At 34.2% G+C, this 19,079-nt stretch overlaps 1 protein-coding gene across 1 annotated transcript; it reads right to left on the bottom strand.

Moving 5' to 3' along the window:
- Positions 1 to 12,125: 12,125 nt before the first annotated feature.
- LOC110467054 lies at positions 12,126 to 15,038 on the bottom strand. The gene is made up of 5 exons (XM_021523924.1): positions 14,966 to 15,038; positions 13,985 to 14,331; positions 13,327 to 13,362; positions 12,790 to 12,885; positions 12,126 to 12,408 (listed from the first exon to the last, which is right to left on the bottom strand). Exons 2-5 carry the CDS (start codon positions 14,325 to 14,327, stop codon positions 12,401 to 12,403), a joined length of 483 nt encoding a protein of 160 aa, XP_021379599.1. The 5' UTR covers positions 14,328 to 14,331; positions 14,966 to 15,038; the 3' UTR covers positions 12,126 to 12,400.
- Between the last annotated feature and the right edge of the window lie 4,041 nt (positions 15,039 to 19,079).

The raw sequence follows: 19,079 nt of genomic DNA, 5'->3' as shown, positions 1-19,079 counted from the left end.
CAAATTAATTGTTCAAATATTTTTCTAATTCAGGTCTGTTACAATTAATTTCTAATCGAGATTTGTTACAATTAATTTCTAATCAAGATTTGTTCAATTTATTTCTAACCCAGATTTATTTCATTTTATTTTTTCTTCATTCTGAGATAAATTTATATTAAGGATAGTTACATTGAACACGAAACCTGGTTTTAAAAAAGTACTTTGGTGAATATATCAAAAACAAAATCATTTTGTCTCGTCTCGTCTTCATATGAACGTTGCTGTTATGAAGATGTTAAACCCCTAACAAACAAACGTCTTTACAATTAAAGAATATCTACCTTTAATGATATGTCTAACTCTAGCAGTAATTGTCATGGTGTGTGTCGTTGTGACTATGGACATTAGAGCGCCAAATGAGTTTTAAACATTTTCAATGGATAAAAACAAAAACGTCAGATGTTTTCAACACATAATTCAAATATTAGTTCTTAAAAAATATCACTTTATTATAATATTTTTTTATTCTCATCCTTTACAGGACAATGAACGGTCTAACCCTAGCAGTTATTGTCACGGTTTGTGTCGGCGTGACCTTTGCCACCAGTTACCGCCGCTCCTACTATACACAGGATGACGACTGGAACTTGTACCCCCAGGGGTCAGTAGGTAGCGGTGTACTGCTCCCAGGGGGATCAGTCAAAAATGACTTTGTGGGTACCGTATATCCTAGATACGTAAGGAACGGTTACGTCGGAGTAGGACAAGTCGGAAACTCTTTCGACGGATCAGGACTGTCCAGGGTGTTGGGACACCAAGATGATGTTGTGTATCCTACCCAACATCAGCAAGGCACATACAAACCTACAGGAAGACGTAAGTTGATTACAATATTATTAACTTTCAGAAATGTGATACAGATTTAACTTAAATTTAAGTAGTAATATGAAAATTAGTAGGCATATAGTAAACATAGCTATCTCGAAATAGATCGTTTGAAGTACAAAGCAATTATTCTGGTATATTTAATAGAAAAATTGACATGAGTTTTCATTTCATCTGAAATTTTATACACGAGTGAAAGATCGTCTTTTTTAGCGAACCTTTGGCGAGCTACTATAAAAAAGGATGACGAAGTCTTAAACTTTCATTTGAAATGGAAAACGATTCATTTTATCGCATAAGCAATTATTTGTTGCTCAAAACAATTATTTGTCATAGATGTTATGACATTGACAATAGGGTGTATATGTTATAAACACATTTGGACTAAATTTGGCCTTGAAAGCAATTTCAGTAGTAAAATCGATAATCCTCCAATTAACGTCCATCTCTACAGTTCATCAATACTGACACGTATCACGTAACAAGAGTTCATTTCCAATCATTGCTTTGTTAATAAAACCTTCACACATTGTATAGTAAAGTGAAGTATTGTGGTATACACATACATATTATATCGTGTAGACAGCTGCTTAAATCACATACAAAGACCAAAAGATAAAATGGACGTGCTCCAAAGCTTGTTGTTTCGTGTTATTGTTCATTTATTGACAAATGAACATTGGATCGTTACTCAAAAATAACAATTGTACATATTTTCCATCAGGTTACAAACGTTCAACAGGAGCATATTCCGCAAACAGTAAGTTGAAAAATGTATTTCACAATAAACCAATAAATCGATTCTTTTACATTATGTTACTGTCCTTTGATGATATTTTATATAACTTATTGTCAAATAACATGATATCTGTTTGGCGAATGCTGGCAATATAAGTTGTCGGAGGTAAAAACTAAAGAATAAAATCAATAAAATCAAAAGTATTCAGGGGAATTGATTTCAATAACAAATATATTATTACTTTGCATTACAGCATTTGACTTGTACAGACGGTACCCGGATGTACATCCAAGGTACCCGGATGTTTATCCCAGATATCCAACCAGACACCCTGGAAGGCCTGTCTATAGACGTGAGTGTTAATGTAAAGTGTAAAGCGCTTTGATTTTGCGTTTAAGGATTTGTTACAGGAACAAATATACGATGTTTCCATTTTTCTCAAAATGACGTAGATACTGTTAAGTCATACCGCTGTATCAGAATGACAGTTAATTTTTTCTGTGACTTCATTTTGTAAAAATGTCATTGACAACTAACCTGTCAAACATAGTAAGATGTATAGTATATTAAATGCGAGTGAAGAGTATCACAAGCTATTGCATTCATCCTTCCATTGTTTTCTATCATTTCAGAACGATCCCAATACTAGGAACCACATGTTCGAATACGGACAATGAAACTCCACGGCTACGTCATCTCAACAAAATCCACGTCATTATTTGTGATATCATTTACATGTGATACATTTTCATTTAACTTTATATTTTAAAATAAAGCTTACTCATGTACATGTATCAAGGTTTTATTTTTACGAAATTTGCATATATAGGGATTGATATTAATGCAATCGTATTCACTATGTAACAAAAGCGTTGTTTTCAAGGTAAAAGATGACACAAGTGTAACCTGTCTTAAATTGTAAATCCACGTGATGTCACGTCATAATAGTAGCAACAAAACAACAAGGTACACTAATGATCTTTATAAAAATACATCAACTTTTAGTTTCACAACGAAAAAGCATATTTCGCAATGGAATGATGATGGTGACCATAAAATCTGTCCATAGTCTTTATCAGCTTGAATATCATATTATTCAAAGCAACCTCTGAAACACTGAATGAACTGTGACTTGTAAAAACCATAGTGTAGGATGACGAAACAGGGATGTTTAAAATGTTAAAACAGGGAAAGTTCGGAAAGTCGAAATCGTCCTTCTTATCGTACAGCTGATCAGTAAGCTGTCCCCGTTGGACATGTTGTAAATTAAGATCAAGGAAAAATGCCGCTGAAGCTGAAAGTGGTAGACGTAGAACAGCATTTGTGTCACAGATTTCAGATTCAGGAGGTTTATATGATTAACGTCATCAGAACCTATTTAAATAGATGGCATCGTCGGTATAGCTGCATGTGAAACTGAGGACTTGGCTAGTTTTTTGTCTCATCTATAACTTATTTGAGAAAGGGGCACATTTTGCTATTATTTAGATGCCTACATCGAACTTAAGAAAGATACTTTCAACCAGGTTTGAACCATTATCCCTATAACACCCCCAGTATAATTCATTTTGGTCTTTCTTTTGCTTTTCATAAAATACGCTTCAAAATAGTAACAGTTTGGTATCGGGTATAGTATTGTAAAGAATGGAAAAGTCAAAAGTCTCAAAGAAGAAATACTTTTGATGAGAGAATGAGAGGATTGACAAAAATGATTTTTGAATTCTTGAAAACTCACATTCCATTCATTCCACTTTTAGAGTGTATACAGTGTCACAATATAGTGGTAAATCTGATTTAATTGTGCTAAGAATGGTACTTAGTTTGTGTCAATGAGTATTTGCCCAACAATCTCTTGGTACATATTATACATGTCGGATGTATTACAACGTTTCTTGGAATGTATGCTAATTGAGTGTTAGAGAGAGAAGACTGTTGCGTTAAAATTCAAAACTTCCCAGCTTGAAATAATACTGTCAGGTTTAGCGTGGAAAATATAACAGAAAAAAACCGTGATCGGTATCAATTTGACAGCATATACATTTGTTTGATGGGGAAAAAGTAATAAGGTAACATTTAAAACGACACAGACGAGGATAAGGAGAGATGAATGGGTGTCCCTTGTGTCCAATTGAACCATGAACTTCCTTGATTTAATTGTCTGAAAATTTTGGGCATAGATTCATTATTTGAGATATTTTCATGATCGATTGGATCACTATTTCGATTGGGGTTATTGTTATGCCGTACGTGTTTTGAGGAGGCATCGTCTACATTTGGAGACCTGCCCAACGGCATGTACTGTTTCAGTCACAGAAGGCGATGATTTCAACAGGTGTATGATACAGGTAAGCAGATGTGTTGGTTTGTAGCTGATTAAAGTACACGAAGTCAACAAGTGTAAACTAGCTGTAAGAATATCGGTCACAAACATAGTTTAGGTGTACAGTTTATACAGTATATAATATACTGTTTACCGGGACATATTCGCCTTTACCGGTAATATGATATCCATGTTCGCCTACATTACAAATGTACCATGCTTTAATTCAACATGTTAGTACACGGAATATGGTACGCTTTGTACAAATATTTGCTGTCATGACAAATTCACCCTCATGGCAAAGGACTAAAAAGGCAACAGTTTGTCGTTTTACTGTACTTTCAGTTATCAAAAAACATTCTTCGTTTTTTATTTAAATATTTTGTACCCCCGAAGACGTAACTAAATTTACCATGATGAAATTTTGAAAATAAATTTAGATCTGTAAAAAAAATCATCTAGGTACAAAATTACAGAAAGTTATTCAAAAACCACTGTTTCTTAACCAATGCCTTATTGACCTGTATTTTAACTTATTTGACATGTGTTGAAGACTTATTTTAGAACAATGAAACTAGTATTGCATGTTAAAACAAGTCGATGAATAGCTTTATAAACCTACGGTCAGCCACGTCGACCATGCACGGCTTCCTCGGTCGATCTCGCTGAACTGAGTTTGATAACTTTCTCCTCATGCCATAAAATTTAAATGTCTAGTTTTATAAAAAAAAAAAAAAAAAAAAAAAAAAAAAAAGGGCGCAATAAAAAATTATAGTTATTATCCATCAGCAAGAGGAAACAATTCCAAATATAATTTAAGTGATTGGAAGGGTGGTGGCTTTATCTTTGAACAAATATGACCGGAAACTACTCACACTGTTAGATTTAATGTTTATATTTTCTATCTCCTGAAAATACACTGTTCATACTTCAGTAGAACTAACATCAAATTAAATTAGAGATGACAGATGAGCTCGTTCCATTTTGGATCGGTATCATTGTCATTACTTCTCAGTGAAAATTTCAGCAAATCGGATTGTTTTCCTTTTCACAACTGTTTAGTCAATATAGTTATGTCCGCTTTACGATGAAGGGAAGAGGGGATTATAAAACGTTACAATTCAGGCTTGAATTAAAGCGGAAGAGGAGGAGAAAATGCATATAACAAAACAAATGAATTCGGGAAAAGAATATTGATACAGTAATGGAAGCTAAATAGAGGTTAGTTTTAGAGAGGAAATAGAGGTAAGTTTTAAAGATAGAAAAGCGTAAAACATTAAATAGACGCTAGAATTTGTGAGAGGGGGTTTGAAACATGAAAAAGACGCTGGATGTATAGAGATAATGGCAAAAACATAAGATGGGCGTTAGANCGCTGGATGTATAAAGATAATGGCAAAAACATAAGATGGGCGTTAGAGTTGAAGAGAGAAGCGGTTATACATGAAAAAGAGGCTAAACTTTTGGAAGCGGGATAAAACATTAAATTGACACTGGAATTATGAGGGAAGGGGTACTTGACATAAATAGCCGTTGGAATTAGGAAGAGGCGTGCATGTGTAATACAATATAACGTCTTATAAAATATCGCCTGAATATAAACGTATGGCAACGATGTAGTAAAATAAATACTTCCCAGCTGGCAAAACTGTTTTACTACTGAACCTTTAGTTTTTTCTACGTAAATATGATTCGATAGCCAATGAAAAGCCTCTAATTGGGTCCCTGTTTCAAACGATTTCATAGATGTAATCTGCAATAGACATTGACAAGCAGCATTTATATGTATTGGGATGTAGCATCGTCCATGTCAACAACAACATAAACAGAATGGGAAATACCAACATGATTCCTCTTAGGAATCAATTAGCCACGCCAATGCATAAAGTTCATTGGTTGTACTTTATGAAGCAACTAGACGCGACATTTTACCGATAACCTATCTGATACAACAGCCGTCAATGTATAGCTATTGGCTTGATGTTGGAGATACGTCCTTTTCCCTGAGAAAGGCACTTTCCAAATTGCTTCATTTATGGAGAGAAAAAAACCTTTTTATACGAAACAGAATCTCACGTCTGATTTATAGATTTCTTCATTTCCAGAATATTTTAATGACCGATTAATTTCTGACCCTGTAAAAATATTTAAAAATAAACTGTGTTTAATAGTATGTTCTAATCGTAAAATGGATGGAAATATTTTCTTTAGGGACAAGGTGGTTCTTATTGTGTTGTGAAATTGTGCATGAATTTTTATTTTCAATCCCCTAAGTGGTTTGATCTGTAAACATTTTGTCCTATTCCGGTGCTTCAACATGCATGAAAGCCTTCTGGGAAATTGAGGCCGCAGACAATTTAGAAAAATATGATAGTTAACTCTGCGATATCCGTGTTTTTATATACTTGTATATATTATACTAGTGAAATATCACGAATTCTCCATTTGATTAAAACACATATTCGGTGCAGTGACGATATACGAAATATTATATCTTCACATATGAAGATATCATCCTTAATATTGTCCATTCATAATGGTACATTCTATTCGCTGCGTAGATTTTCAGTTTCAAGTAAAGATTGAGCGACGGCAGAATAAATTATTGTGTGGTTTCTTCTTTGCAACATACGCTATGGTATTTAAATTTACATCATAAACTTATTTCATTTCTGTTTGAAAATATTACCATTACATAGCAGCAAAAGACAGAATTACAGTTAGAAACCCTTTCAAAATGGCGCTCTGTACTGTTGTCAAGCGTGACGTCATTAGAACCCTTGCGTCAAAAATTACGCTACAAAATCCATCTTTTCTGGTGTAGGAATATTTGCGTCGCACGTTGTGAAAAAAATGTAATAAATAGAAAATGTAATGGTTTTCCTGTTATATACGATACATATTATATTTCACTCGTATAAAACGATTATGTGATAACAACCAAAAACTCAGCGTTGTGGCAAAATGTGTCTTCGTAGAAGACTCGAGAGGCTATTACTTCTTTAAAAAGAATCCTCAACCAAATATTAAAATAAAAAAATAAAAAAGACCTTATATGTCATGCGATGAAAGAGGGCCTACGACTGACAATTCTAAAAGTGTATTATCAAATAAAGTATTTGTAAAAATCGCAACATGTCTAAATGATATTCCATGAAAATCATGAACTGTATTCCCTCTCCCAGTAGATGCCGTTATTACCAAATTATTGACATTAAGCATGCAGTTAAAAATGTACAGTTTCTTGCCTTAGGACAATTACTGACAGATAATAGTGTAAACGTTAAATCAATGCCATTAGTATTAATAACTAGTATTTATAGAAGGAAACTTAACACAATAAGTGCGAACAGGGTATTTTCCAAATAATGACAGCGAGATTATTTCCACATTATCAGGGACATCGAGATGGTTACTACATAATCATTAATCAGAGATAGCAGGATGCTAACCACATAATTAGGGACAGCGGATTCCTTACCACATAACAGGGACGGGGTATGCTTACCACTTAATCAAAGGCAGTTGGATGCGTACTGCATAATCAGGGGACATTGGAAAGCTTACCACATACTCAGAGGTAGTAGGATGTTTACAACTTAATCAGGGACTGTGGGCGGTTTGCTATATAATCAGGGAAAGTGGAATGCTTACCACATAATGGGGAAAGTGGAAAGCTTACCACATAAGCAGGGTAAGTACGATGTTAACAACGTAATTAGGGACTGTTGGCGGTTTATTATATAATCAGGGATAGTGACATATCCAGGGGCAGTGGAATGCTTACTATATGTTCAGGGACAGCAGGATGCTAATAACATAAACTGGTGCCGCAGGGTGCTTACCAGATAATCAGGGAAAGCAGCATGCTCACCAAATAATCAATATTATCAAGGCACATACCACCCACATTACTGTTCTCCAGACAATATCACAGTTAGCCTGGCGTCCGATATAAAAAAAATCACTCCTGCAGGACTATTTCTCTGTATTATGGGTACTTGGTGTAAATCTCCAGACATGCAGGCTTTCACCACTTTTAGGCCCTCTTAAAAATTAATCAACTCTATTATGACAATTAAATCTTATGAGCACCAAGTGACTGTAGCCTCCCGAGACGTTAACTCGTACCCAAATATATTACACAGCACAAAAGACATATAAGCCTCAGTTTCTTCAAGGCCTTTGCAATAAAAAAAAATGTATCCTCTTTCTATCTGCTATGTAGCTTAATTGCAATTTAATGTGTTTAATTCCTAACGTACTGGCTCCTATGTCAGAATGCTGTTTTCATTACTTTGTATGAGAACTACACAACAAACTATATGATTTATTAAGAAAAATATATCTATCTGTAGGTCGAGCAACCAAGGCACTGAGATCTATTTTATAAGGATCAGTTTACCAAGATTACCATCACAACATCATATGATGACAGCAAGTTAATATCGAGGGTAAAAAACGAAGATTTTCTTTTCTGTCAGTGGGCGTATTTAAGAATAAATGTCATTGCTGTCAATGACATCCCCATTAGTCGGATTTGTGCTTGATTTCAAAAGTACAGCTCTAAAAAATGGTGTGTTATGGATCACAAGTGTCACAGAGGTGAGCCTGGGGGTCGCTTGTTACAAATTTGGATTGAGAGAATTCACTTTTAGCTCAATTATATGACCATGAACATCTCTTAAGCTATAGAAACAACACATTTAACTAATTGTCCTGGCATTTTAACGCGTTGACCTTGAAGGTGTTGAACATGTCACATGGTAATTGTTAATCAGATGAATGGACATGTATCATGTCGTAACCTCGACGAATGAAAGTGTGGAAATCCCACGTTTGCCGCTGATACTAACTAGCTTTGTCTTCTGGGGACCATTATCGATCCAGTATCCGCTCCTGGAATACATTTGATACCTATCAGTATGATTTGATCATATATGATATAGAAATATGGTTCTGGTAATTCAAAAAGGATGGGGTCATGGGGAGTAAAAACGCCACTTGTGAGGATCACGGTAATGTTATATATAAATCAACGGCGTTTGTGATAACATATTTTCTTTCTTTTGCGACAGTTGGTTTATGCATTGGTTTCACTATTGGGATCTTTTTTTATTAAATGACCCCTGTATTTGCTTGTCTATGTCTCTGTTTCCTTGCTCCGTGCTAGGTCTACCCAAAAATGAGAAAGGCCAAATAAAATGTTCATTAATATGGAAGTGTTAAATATTGACAGTCTACCAATTGTCAACGGGGTTTTCTTCAAATAATCACGATATTTACATATCTCAATTTTTACCTTTGACTGTTGTTACTTTTTATAAATAATATACCGTTTCAATTCTTTAGACATACTGCAATCAACAACTTTTCTGGTAGTTTACCATGATAATTTCCCTCAGACAAATTTGGTTGTGATGGTTACAGTGAACCATGCGACCACCTGCTATGAGACAAACAGCAACCTTGGGGTCACTCTAACGTTTACCGTCTACTGCAATGATGATGAGGTGTGCTGTGGAACAGAATGAAACAGGGGATGCTGTGAAAAAGACGATGAAGACAGGAACTCGTACTACACAAATCAAACATATATAAATATATATAGGGATTGAACTGCGATTTTTTTTTTAAATGTTCATGCCGGTACGAACGCAAATCGGTTACATCCATATTGCATGAAGCCCGCTAGCGAGTCTCATGCCAACTGAGAAAGGACAGTGTCGATCGAATATTTACGTAAAAAGTATGTGTATGTCTACATGTAATTAACCAACTTCGCTGTGTAAACATTTAAAATTGTATTCAACTTTTACTTATTTCTCTCCCAATTTTGTTTTGTGTGTTACTGTTGATATTGACTCCCGATACAATCCTTCTATCTTGATTGTATGGTACATGTACAATTTTGTCAATTTTGACCTCTGAAATATTCCTTGTTTTAATGCTATAGAATATTTTCGTGTAGATATTCACATTTGTGTTTGTTTAGGTATGCCAAGTTTTCTCACAACGAGTGAGCTGACGACACAAAATGTCCAGGAGGATGCAGAAATCCCTTATTCACTATATACCAGGTTACGTCCCACCCGCCTTTAACTAAATCGCTCCAGACAACATACCAGGTTACGTCCAACCCCCCTACAACTACATCGCTCCACTCGAAGCCATAAGATAAACACCAATGAGCAAATTAAATATGTCTTGTTTTAGGAGGTATGGTAGTCTAGTGGTCTCGTTACTGAAGGGTTGCGGGTTCGAGTAACGTCACGGCACTGTGTTGTATCCTTGAGCAAGATACTTTACTCCGCTTGTTCCAGTCTACTCAGCTGTAAATGAGTACGTGGTTGGACAGTGCTAGAATTGTTAAATGTTAGCGGTAAGCGCCGAATTGGCGGCACATGCTGTATGCTCCCCAGGGAGTTGAGAAAGATATTGACTGGTTGCATATGCCATATAACCATGGATGGTAATTTGTGAACAGCTTTAAGACGACCTACGAACTAGGTTGTGATGAAGCGGTATATAAGAACCTCGAATTATTATTATTATTATTATTATTCAACTTTTGTCATATTCATATGTTATTGTATCATTCAAATGAATACATTAATGTGCTTGCATGTCTGATTACAATGCATTTTGCTGTATCAGTGATAAGCGTCATTGTTGTTGTTAAAATGTCTTTAATTTAATTTAATTTAATTTTGTAAATGAGTGAATAACCATGTTGCTTCTCCTTAAATGTAATTGTGATAATGACAACGTTGCTTTCCTTTCAGTGCGATTGTTTGTGTTGCCTTGTTGCTTCCCCTTCAGCATAACATAATTGTGTGTAAATGCTCCTTCAGTGTAAATGTGTGAATAGCCATATGGAATTCCTTTCAATGTAAATATATAGCTGTTGAATCCCTTCCAGTGTGATTATGTGTTTAGTTGTGTTTCCATTACAGTTTGATTATATGTATGGTCATGTCGCTCCACTTTTTTGTGTTCAGTGAGGTTAAATGTAATTGATGTGCCTTTTTATATCCACATTATTTATAAGGAAGATAATAATTACACTGCACCTGTGATACCATCTACATTCCATGCTTGTAATTTAACCAATGTTTTTAAGACTAAACATTCCAGTTTATAAAACCATTAATTTGATATGAAATATTCATGTTTAATGTGTCGACACTAAGTTTGACTAACTATTTGCCTTTTAGCGATATATTTGCCTATATATTAGCCTAAGTCACTTGTTATGTATAACACAGTACAGCTGCACTTTGAGAAACGCGTATTTCATAACGTTTCTAAGTCTTATATCATTTGCATGCGATTTCGAAACACCTGTATCATGCAATATGTGAACCACGATGGTTTAAATACTTTAATTTATTTTGATCTTGCGATTTTTTATAATATAACATTTCCAATATGAGGAAGATAATGTACAGTAATGATATTATATTGTGAAAAAGTAGCGAGAGGAAACTAAAGCTGAACTTTACTGAAGTGGTACGTTAAAAATAGACCTGAAGAAGTTAAGATTCTCTGTCCCACTGCAGGCAAACACCAGATAATCCCACTGTTGTTTTTCGTACTAAGAGTAACCTCTCCTTAAACTAGTTTTGAACATGACTGTGACTGTGCTGCTACCGTTGGCAAGGTAAGCTCAGTAAGTAAGAGTGAATGCATCAGGATCGGGTCTGAGGTTCAAATCCTGCTGTTTTTTTAAAATCCTGATAGTAACATGTATGTGTTTTATTTAAGAACTCATTTAACAAAGCTATATTCATGCCGAGAAAAAATGTCCAATACACATTAACAGTTTTAGCACTAATACATGGATTCTTAACTGATAAGGGAGAAGCTTACAAAGATGGGGTGCTGATAGCATTTTATGTAGTATATCTCATGTTCTACTTCCTGATATAAATCTTAAGAGTCTAAAGAAGAGCATTTGTATCCTGTACAAGGATCAATTTATAAATTGTTGAATAAAAAGTCTCAGACGAAATATGACTTACAGATAATTATGCTTTTTAGTTTATATCATATTGCACTAAAATTTGTACGTAACGTATTGTCATTACTCTATTTTAAAATCTGCTGCAGAAAATATATGAGGATTACTGTTGTAGCTCACTTGTAAAGATTTCAAACCTTCGCCAAATGACGAGAAATAACAGTAAAAACATCAAAATGTTTTTATACAAAAATATTTTATTTTGCAAAATTATTTGTACAAATTCCACAACATAAATGAGATCACAAATCTCAGAAGTAAGGTATCACACAACATATGTAACAGTAAACAGGTGAGGTAAGCTTTGGATTTGTTTAGGGATTCTGGATGGTGTTAACTGATGCACACGTTTTGTTGTATTTTGTATTTCAACTTCTTTCGATCACTGAATTACATAACTCTTCGTGCTCTTTCTCCTTCCGCCATCCAGATATGTGTGTAATCACAACTTTCAATATTCTGTAAAATAACATAGAAAACAATAGAATTCATGTTCAATGCTATTTATTTGTATGTTCATACCATCAGAACAATGCATGACCCAGGAATATTAAGTAATATTTATCATGAACATTTCATGAATATATCAGCAAGCAAGGAAAACAGTAAACAGATAGGTCTCCAGGAACGTTAAGTAATATTATGCATGGTCATAGTTATATGCGCCTGTCAAAAAAAGAGAAGGAACTGATTTTATGTTCAGTGAGAGTTTGATACATTTACTTTCGACAACAGTTACATGAATCCATCATCTCAGACTCTCAGGATGATTTAAAATTATGCTCATGATTAAAATTTAAAATTATATATGCCAATGAAGTCAGTCCATGCAGTACTTACGTCTAACAGTGGGGTATGTAGGGTATCCGGGATATCTCCGTGGGAATTGGGGATAACGGGGGTACAGTCCTGGGTAACGGACACTACTGTCATATCCTACAGAAAATAAAGAACATATTAATATTAGAGTATAGTACACTACGCAGCACATAATGATATATAAAAATTTAGATACCATTGTCAACCCCCCATCCCCCCTAACCCTGAATCCGAATAGCCCCGATTAGCCTCTGGATCGACCACTAATTATTGTAAATGTTAAGCACAGTGAACAACAAACATCAGGTTTATATATTATAACTACTTACTCATTAAACCGGCATAATAGCATTAAAAAAATAGTATAAAACATCGCGTTTAATGAAACCCATAAAAACCAATGATACCTGTAAGTTTCCTCTTCTATCATATAATACACTCTTACACTGACTCATTTGTCTTGGACAAAATCCGCCTACTGCTCAAAACCTTCGTTTATGTAATGATATTATAGTATACATCAACTAAACAGAAATCCATATATTATAAAACACTTACTGTTAGATCTGTAAGTATCTGTTGACCTCTTGTAACCTACAACAACAAAGTGGTACACATGCAGAACAAAGTAATTAGCCAATCGAAACACGCATTACAATCAACACATTTAAATGAAAATATTGACATCCAGATTGGTATATGTTTAGTTAACGTTATGAGCTAAAATTCTGCATGAATTTGTTTATTTGTTGAGATTTTATTTATTGTCAGTCTACAGACAAAATTCTTCCTGTCATTTAAAAAGAAGAATATAATGACTTGAAAATTATTTCAATACAAAGCATACTACTACTTCAAGACAAAAATGCTAATAAGGTTGGTATATCTTTCCAAAACTACGCGAAATATTAAATTTAACATTAATACAGTAACTGGCCCTTCGTTTTTATCAACTGGCAGGATAAGCTCATTTGTTTTTCATAATAGACGTCGCATCTCCAAGTTTGACTGACAAAGTATATATCTGAAATTTCAAAATCAATTAAATAGAACTTATCTTTTAGCCTCCAAATTACACTAAGGTAACATGAATATAAAACATCCATATCATATAAGGTAGCTAGTATCGTTAAAAAATACGGTATCTCCATATCGAGAGGTTAAACAAATTTGATATCACCACAAACTTATTTGTAAATAACTTAAATGAACTTACGTCTTCCTGTTGTTGGGTATTTAACATGTACTTGTTGATGTTGTGTGGGATACAATACGGAAGCCTGGTGTCCCAACACTCCGGACAATCCTGATCTGACGAAGGAGTTCCCGACTTGTCCCACTCCGTGGTAACCGTTCCTTACGTATCTAGGGTAAACATTTCCGACGAAGCTATTCCTGACTGATCCCCTAAACCCTGGGACCAACCCACCGCTCCCTACTGACCCCTGGGGGTACAGGTCCCAGTCGTCATCCTGTGTAGGGTAGGTGGGGCGGTAACTGGTGGCAAAGGTCACGCCGACACAAACCGTGACAATAACTGCTAGGGTTAGACCGTTCATTGTCCTGTAAAGGATTGCGATAAAATATATTTTATAATATATCGATATTTTTTACGGAATGACGTTTAAAGGATAATGTTTTTAAAACAATTGACATTTTTGTTATTCATATTGACAATCTTTGAAGCTCACTTAGCACTCTATAGAACGAATTATTTCGATTGCACGATCATACTTTTTAAAAGAGATCCATTTTTATCAATTTGCGTAAAGTACCGAAAAATACACGTAGTGATACTGCTAGTAGTTAATTGATATTTGAGAGATCACAGCACTCACAAAGTATATATACATAAAGTAGATATAATTGATTTTCGTTTGTTTTAATAGCAAAAACTAAAATCAAATTGGTCAACAATGTATGTCCATTGTTACAATTTAAAAAACCACACACTATAAGAATAGAATTGATAATAATTAGGTCGGAACTACTTTTTCCCCTGTCGGCAACATTAAAGAATATGTGATGGAAAATGCCGGTGATCTTTTTATCATTATATATTGATCCTCTTTTACAACAGTTAAACAGCACATAAGGCATATGTTTTTATAAATAAAGAGAGTTGTATTCATAAAACAAAATTATTTAAAGCTTTGATTGAATTCTGTACGAGAAAAGCGAGAGAAATATTACATACCTTGTATACCTGCCGAACGTCGGGTGGAAGACTTGAATATCGGCTGGACTTGGAATGTGATAATGACACCAGAATCCACGACTTTATATACATTTTTCAAATCAGGAAATAAGATGGTGACTAAGAGTTGAACTTCTCTCAAACTGCGTTTTTAAATACTACAAAAAAAATTGAATAAGTTATTAATTGTTGGTATACAACTTTGTGTTACCTTATGACGTCATAGAATATAATTGAACTAAATATATACCTAGAAAACCATTCATAAATGTACCTGTCTAAGAGTTCATATTATAATTAGGCACGTACGTATGTGAATATTAATGATGTTTCGTTACACATGACAACACAGCTCACATCACAGCTAGTTATCAGATTGATGAATTGTGTGGTAATATGAAGCTTAGACTATACGAGAAAAAATGTCTCAACTGTAGAAAATCAATCACCGAACACACGCAAATGTTAAGATAGAATATAATTTTGTATTTTAAGTGTTGTATCCTATTTTTATTATTTTTATTATTTGCCTTCAAACATGTTTTCCTGTATAATTAACATAATACATTTCCTTATATGTATTACCCACTCCCAAATCGTATATTGTAGCAATGAAAATGGTACGAAAAATGCACCAGGAACCTAGGAGACAAAACAGTTAACAAATAAACAGGATCAATGCTTCGGAAGAATAGGCCTTTCCAGCTCTTCGTGATGGCCCGTTTGTCAGGCACCAATATTCTAAGACACCGAAAAATATTCAATCAGACTTATTAGATCATACTCTGGAAAAATATCATTTGAATCCGCATGTTTCTAGATGCATGCAAATAATATCCTTATTTTCTATTAATATCAGTTTTTTTAGCATTTTGTGTAATGAATTACTGATATTCAACACGATTTATAGCATAGGTCTCACTGGTATATACAACGATATAAACATGTCACTGTCCTACCCTGGTAAATAGGAAATGAATCATTGATGGACAATTTCTATTGAAAACTGATGATCTAGAAATGACAAAATAGACCCTATCCATCATCAGTGCATATTCATATCACATGTTATGCCTTCAATATCTGCAGCGTTAAATGACAAAAGGATGGTTATTGTGCATGTTATTAATCGATAAAGTCTGAAAAACTTGATTCTGCTCCATTTAATTTCTTCCAATAAATGTCTGAATTAGTCTCAAACCTCGTTAGTACAAGTAAGTATGATTTTACTAACTAATAACCAACTACTTCACAGCAATCAAGTGGAAATGAGTTATTGGCGCTTAAAAATGCAAATGACTAGGAAGGTTGTATAGTGCATAAAATAATCAACAAAGAAGTTGAAAGTTTAATATAACGATTACAATTATTATGGTAACAAAGACTACTTAAGGTAAATCCCTACTGAGCATCTTTAATTGGTATATCATTACAGTCGTTATGTTAATAAAGACGCATACTCTACGCGGTCACACACCGTAACAAGGACATGACACTTGATTTATGTAAGATCGGACAGGTAAAAAACATTCCCAAGTAAAGGTGTACCAACTACATGTGTATAATGTTATACAACGTGTGGTAAACCGATACTTGACTAATGAAACTGTGGCGAAGGGAAAATAATCGAGACAATATTTCATCGTAATTCTGTTTTCCTCTTTTGATGAGTATATATATAAACTTACAGCTAGGAACGACTGTATAATATCGTCTGCTCACTGTGTCAAGATCAGCAACCAAACAGCAAGCAAGGTATGTCACACGGAAATATTAGATGCTTTATATGTATTAATTCAAATTTCTAATTCAGGTCTGTTACAATTAATTTCTAATCGAGATTTGTTACAATTAATTTCTTATCAAGATTTGTTAAAATTTATTTCTTACCCAGATTTATTTCATTTTAATTTTTCTTTCATTCTGAGATAAATTTATATTAATGATAGTTACATTGAACACGAAACCTGGTTTTAAAAAGGACTTTGGTGAATATATGATTTTTTTTTTCATTTTGTCTCGTCTCGTCTTCATATGAACTTTGCTGTTATGAAGATGTTAAACCCCTAACAAACAAACCTCTTTACAATTAAAGTATATCTACCACCTGTAATGATAACTAAACATACGGTTGTCTGTGATATGTCTAACTCTAGCAGTAATTGTCATGGTGTGTGTCGGTGTGAATATGGCCTTTAAAGTGCCAAATGAGTTTTAAACATTTTCAATGGAAAAAAAAACAAAAAACCGTTAGATGTCTTCAACACATAATTTAAATATTAGTTCTTAAAAAATATCACTTTATTATAATATTTTTTTATTCTCATTCTTTACAGGACAATGAACGGTCTAACCCTAGCAGTTATTGTCACGGCTTGTGTTGGCGTGACCTTTGCCACCAGTTACCGCCGCTCCTACTATACACAGGATGACGACTGGAACTTGTACCCCCAGGGGTCAGTAGGTAGCGGTGTATTGCCCCCAGGGGGATCAGTCAGAAATGGCTTTGTGGGTACCGTATATCCTAGATACGTAAGGAACGGTTACGCCGGAGTGGGACAAGTCGGAAACTCTTTCGACGGATCAGGACTGTCCAGGGTGTTGGGACACCAAGATGATGTTGTGTATCCTACCCAACATCAGCAAGGCACATACAAACCTACAGGAAGACGTAAGTTGATTACAATATTATGAACTTTCAGAAATGTGATACAGATTTAACTTAAATTTAAGTAGTAATATGAAAATTAGTAGGCATATAGTAAACATAACTATCGCGAAATAGATCGTTTGAAGTACAAAGCAATTATTCTGGTATATTTAATAGAAAAATTGTCATGAGTTTTCATTTCATCAGAAATTTTATGCACGAGTGAAAGATCGTTTATTTTTAGCGAACCTTCGGAGAGCTACTATTAAAAAGGATGACGAAGTCTTAAGCTTTCATTTGAAATGGAAACGATTCATTTTATCGCATAAACAAGATGTGTTGCTCAAAAACAGTTATTTGTAATAGATGTTATGACATTGACAATAGGGTGTATATGTTATAAACACATTTAGATCAAATTTGACCTTGAAAGCAATTTCAGTAGTAAAATCGATAATCCTCCAATTAACGTCCATCTCTACAGTTCTCTACAGTTCTACCTTCACACATTGTATAGTAAAGTGAAGTATTGTGGTATACACATACACATTATATCGTGTAGACAGCTGGCTTAAATCACATAAAAAGACAAAAAGATAAAATGGACGGGCTCCAAAGCTTGTTGTTGGTGTTATTGTTCATTTATTGACAGATGAACATTTGATCGTTACTCGAAAATAACAATTGTAATTTTTTTACAACAGGTTACAAACGTTCAACAGGAGAATATTCCACAAACAGTAAGTTGAATAATTTATTTCACAACAAATCAATAAATCGATTCTTTTACATTATGTTACTGTCCGTTGAGGATATTTTATATAACTTATTGTCAAATAACGTGTTATCTGTTTGGCGAATGCTGGCAATATAAGTTGTCGGAGGTAAAAACTAAAGAACAAAATCAATAAAATCAAAAGTATTCAGGGGAATTGATTTCAATAACAAATATATTATTACTTTGCATTACAGCATTTGACTTGTACAGACGGTACCCGGATGTACATCCAAGATACCCGGATGTTTATCCCAGATACCCAACCAGACACCCTGGAAGGCCTGTCTATAGACGTGAGTGTTAATGTAAAGTGTAAAGCGCTTTGATTTTGCGTTTAATGATTTGTTACAGGAACAAATATACGATATTTCCATTTTTCTCAAAATGACGTACATACCGCTGTATCAGAATGACAGTTAATTTTTTCTGTGACTTCATTTTGTAAAAATGTCATTGACAACTAACCTATCAAACATAGTAAGATGTATAGTATATTAAATGCGAGTGAAGATTATCACAAGTTATTGCATTTCATCCTTCCATTGTTTTCTATAATTTCAGAACGATCCCAATACTAGGAACGACATGTTCCAATACGGACATTGAAACTCCACGGCTACGTCATCTCAACAAAATCCACGTCATTATTTGTGATATCATTTACATGTGATACATGTTCATTTAAC

The sequence above is a fragment of the Mizuhopecten yessoensis genome, unplaced genomic scaffold, assembly GCF_002113885.1.
Source record: "Mizuhopecten yessoensis strain PY_sf001 unplaced genomic scaffold, ASM211388v2 scaffold11155, whole genome shotgun sequence".
In the NCBI taxonomy this organism is placed as follows: domain Eukaryota; kingdom Metazoa; phylum Mollusca; class Bivalvia; order Pectinida; family Pectinidae; genus Mizuhopecten; species Mizuhopecten yessoensis.
Note: the sequence above shows the minus strand (reverse complement) of the source record. Positions and strands in the feature narration are given on the sequence as shown.

What these genes read in the sequence shown, in the direction of transcription:
- LOC110467054 (XM_021523924.1), bottom strand. Translation starts at nt 14,327, where the DNA reads ATGAACGGTCTAACCCTAGCAGTTATTGTCACGGTTTGTGTCGGCGTG. An exon ending in ATACCCAACAACAGGAAGAC is followed by an intron (nt 13,363 to 13,984) that starts GTAAGTTCATTT and finishes TTGTTGTTGTAG; the next exon opens with GTTACAAGAGGTCAACAGAT. An exon ending in AGATACTTACAGATCTAACA is followed by an intron (nt 12,886 to 13,326) that starts GTAAGTGTTTTA and finishes TATTTTCTGTAG; the next exon opens with GATATGACAGTAGTGTCCGT.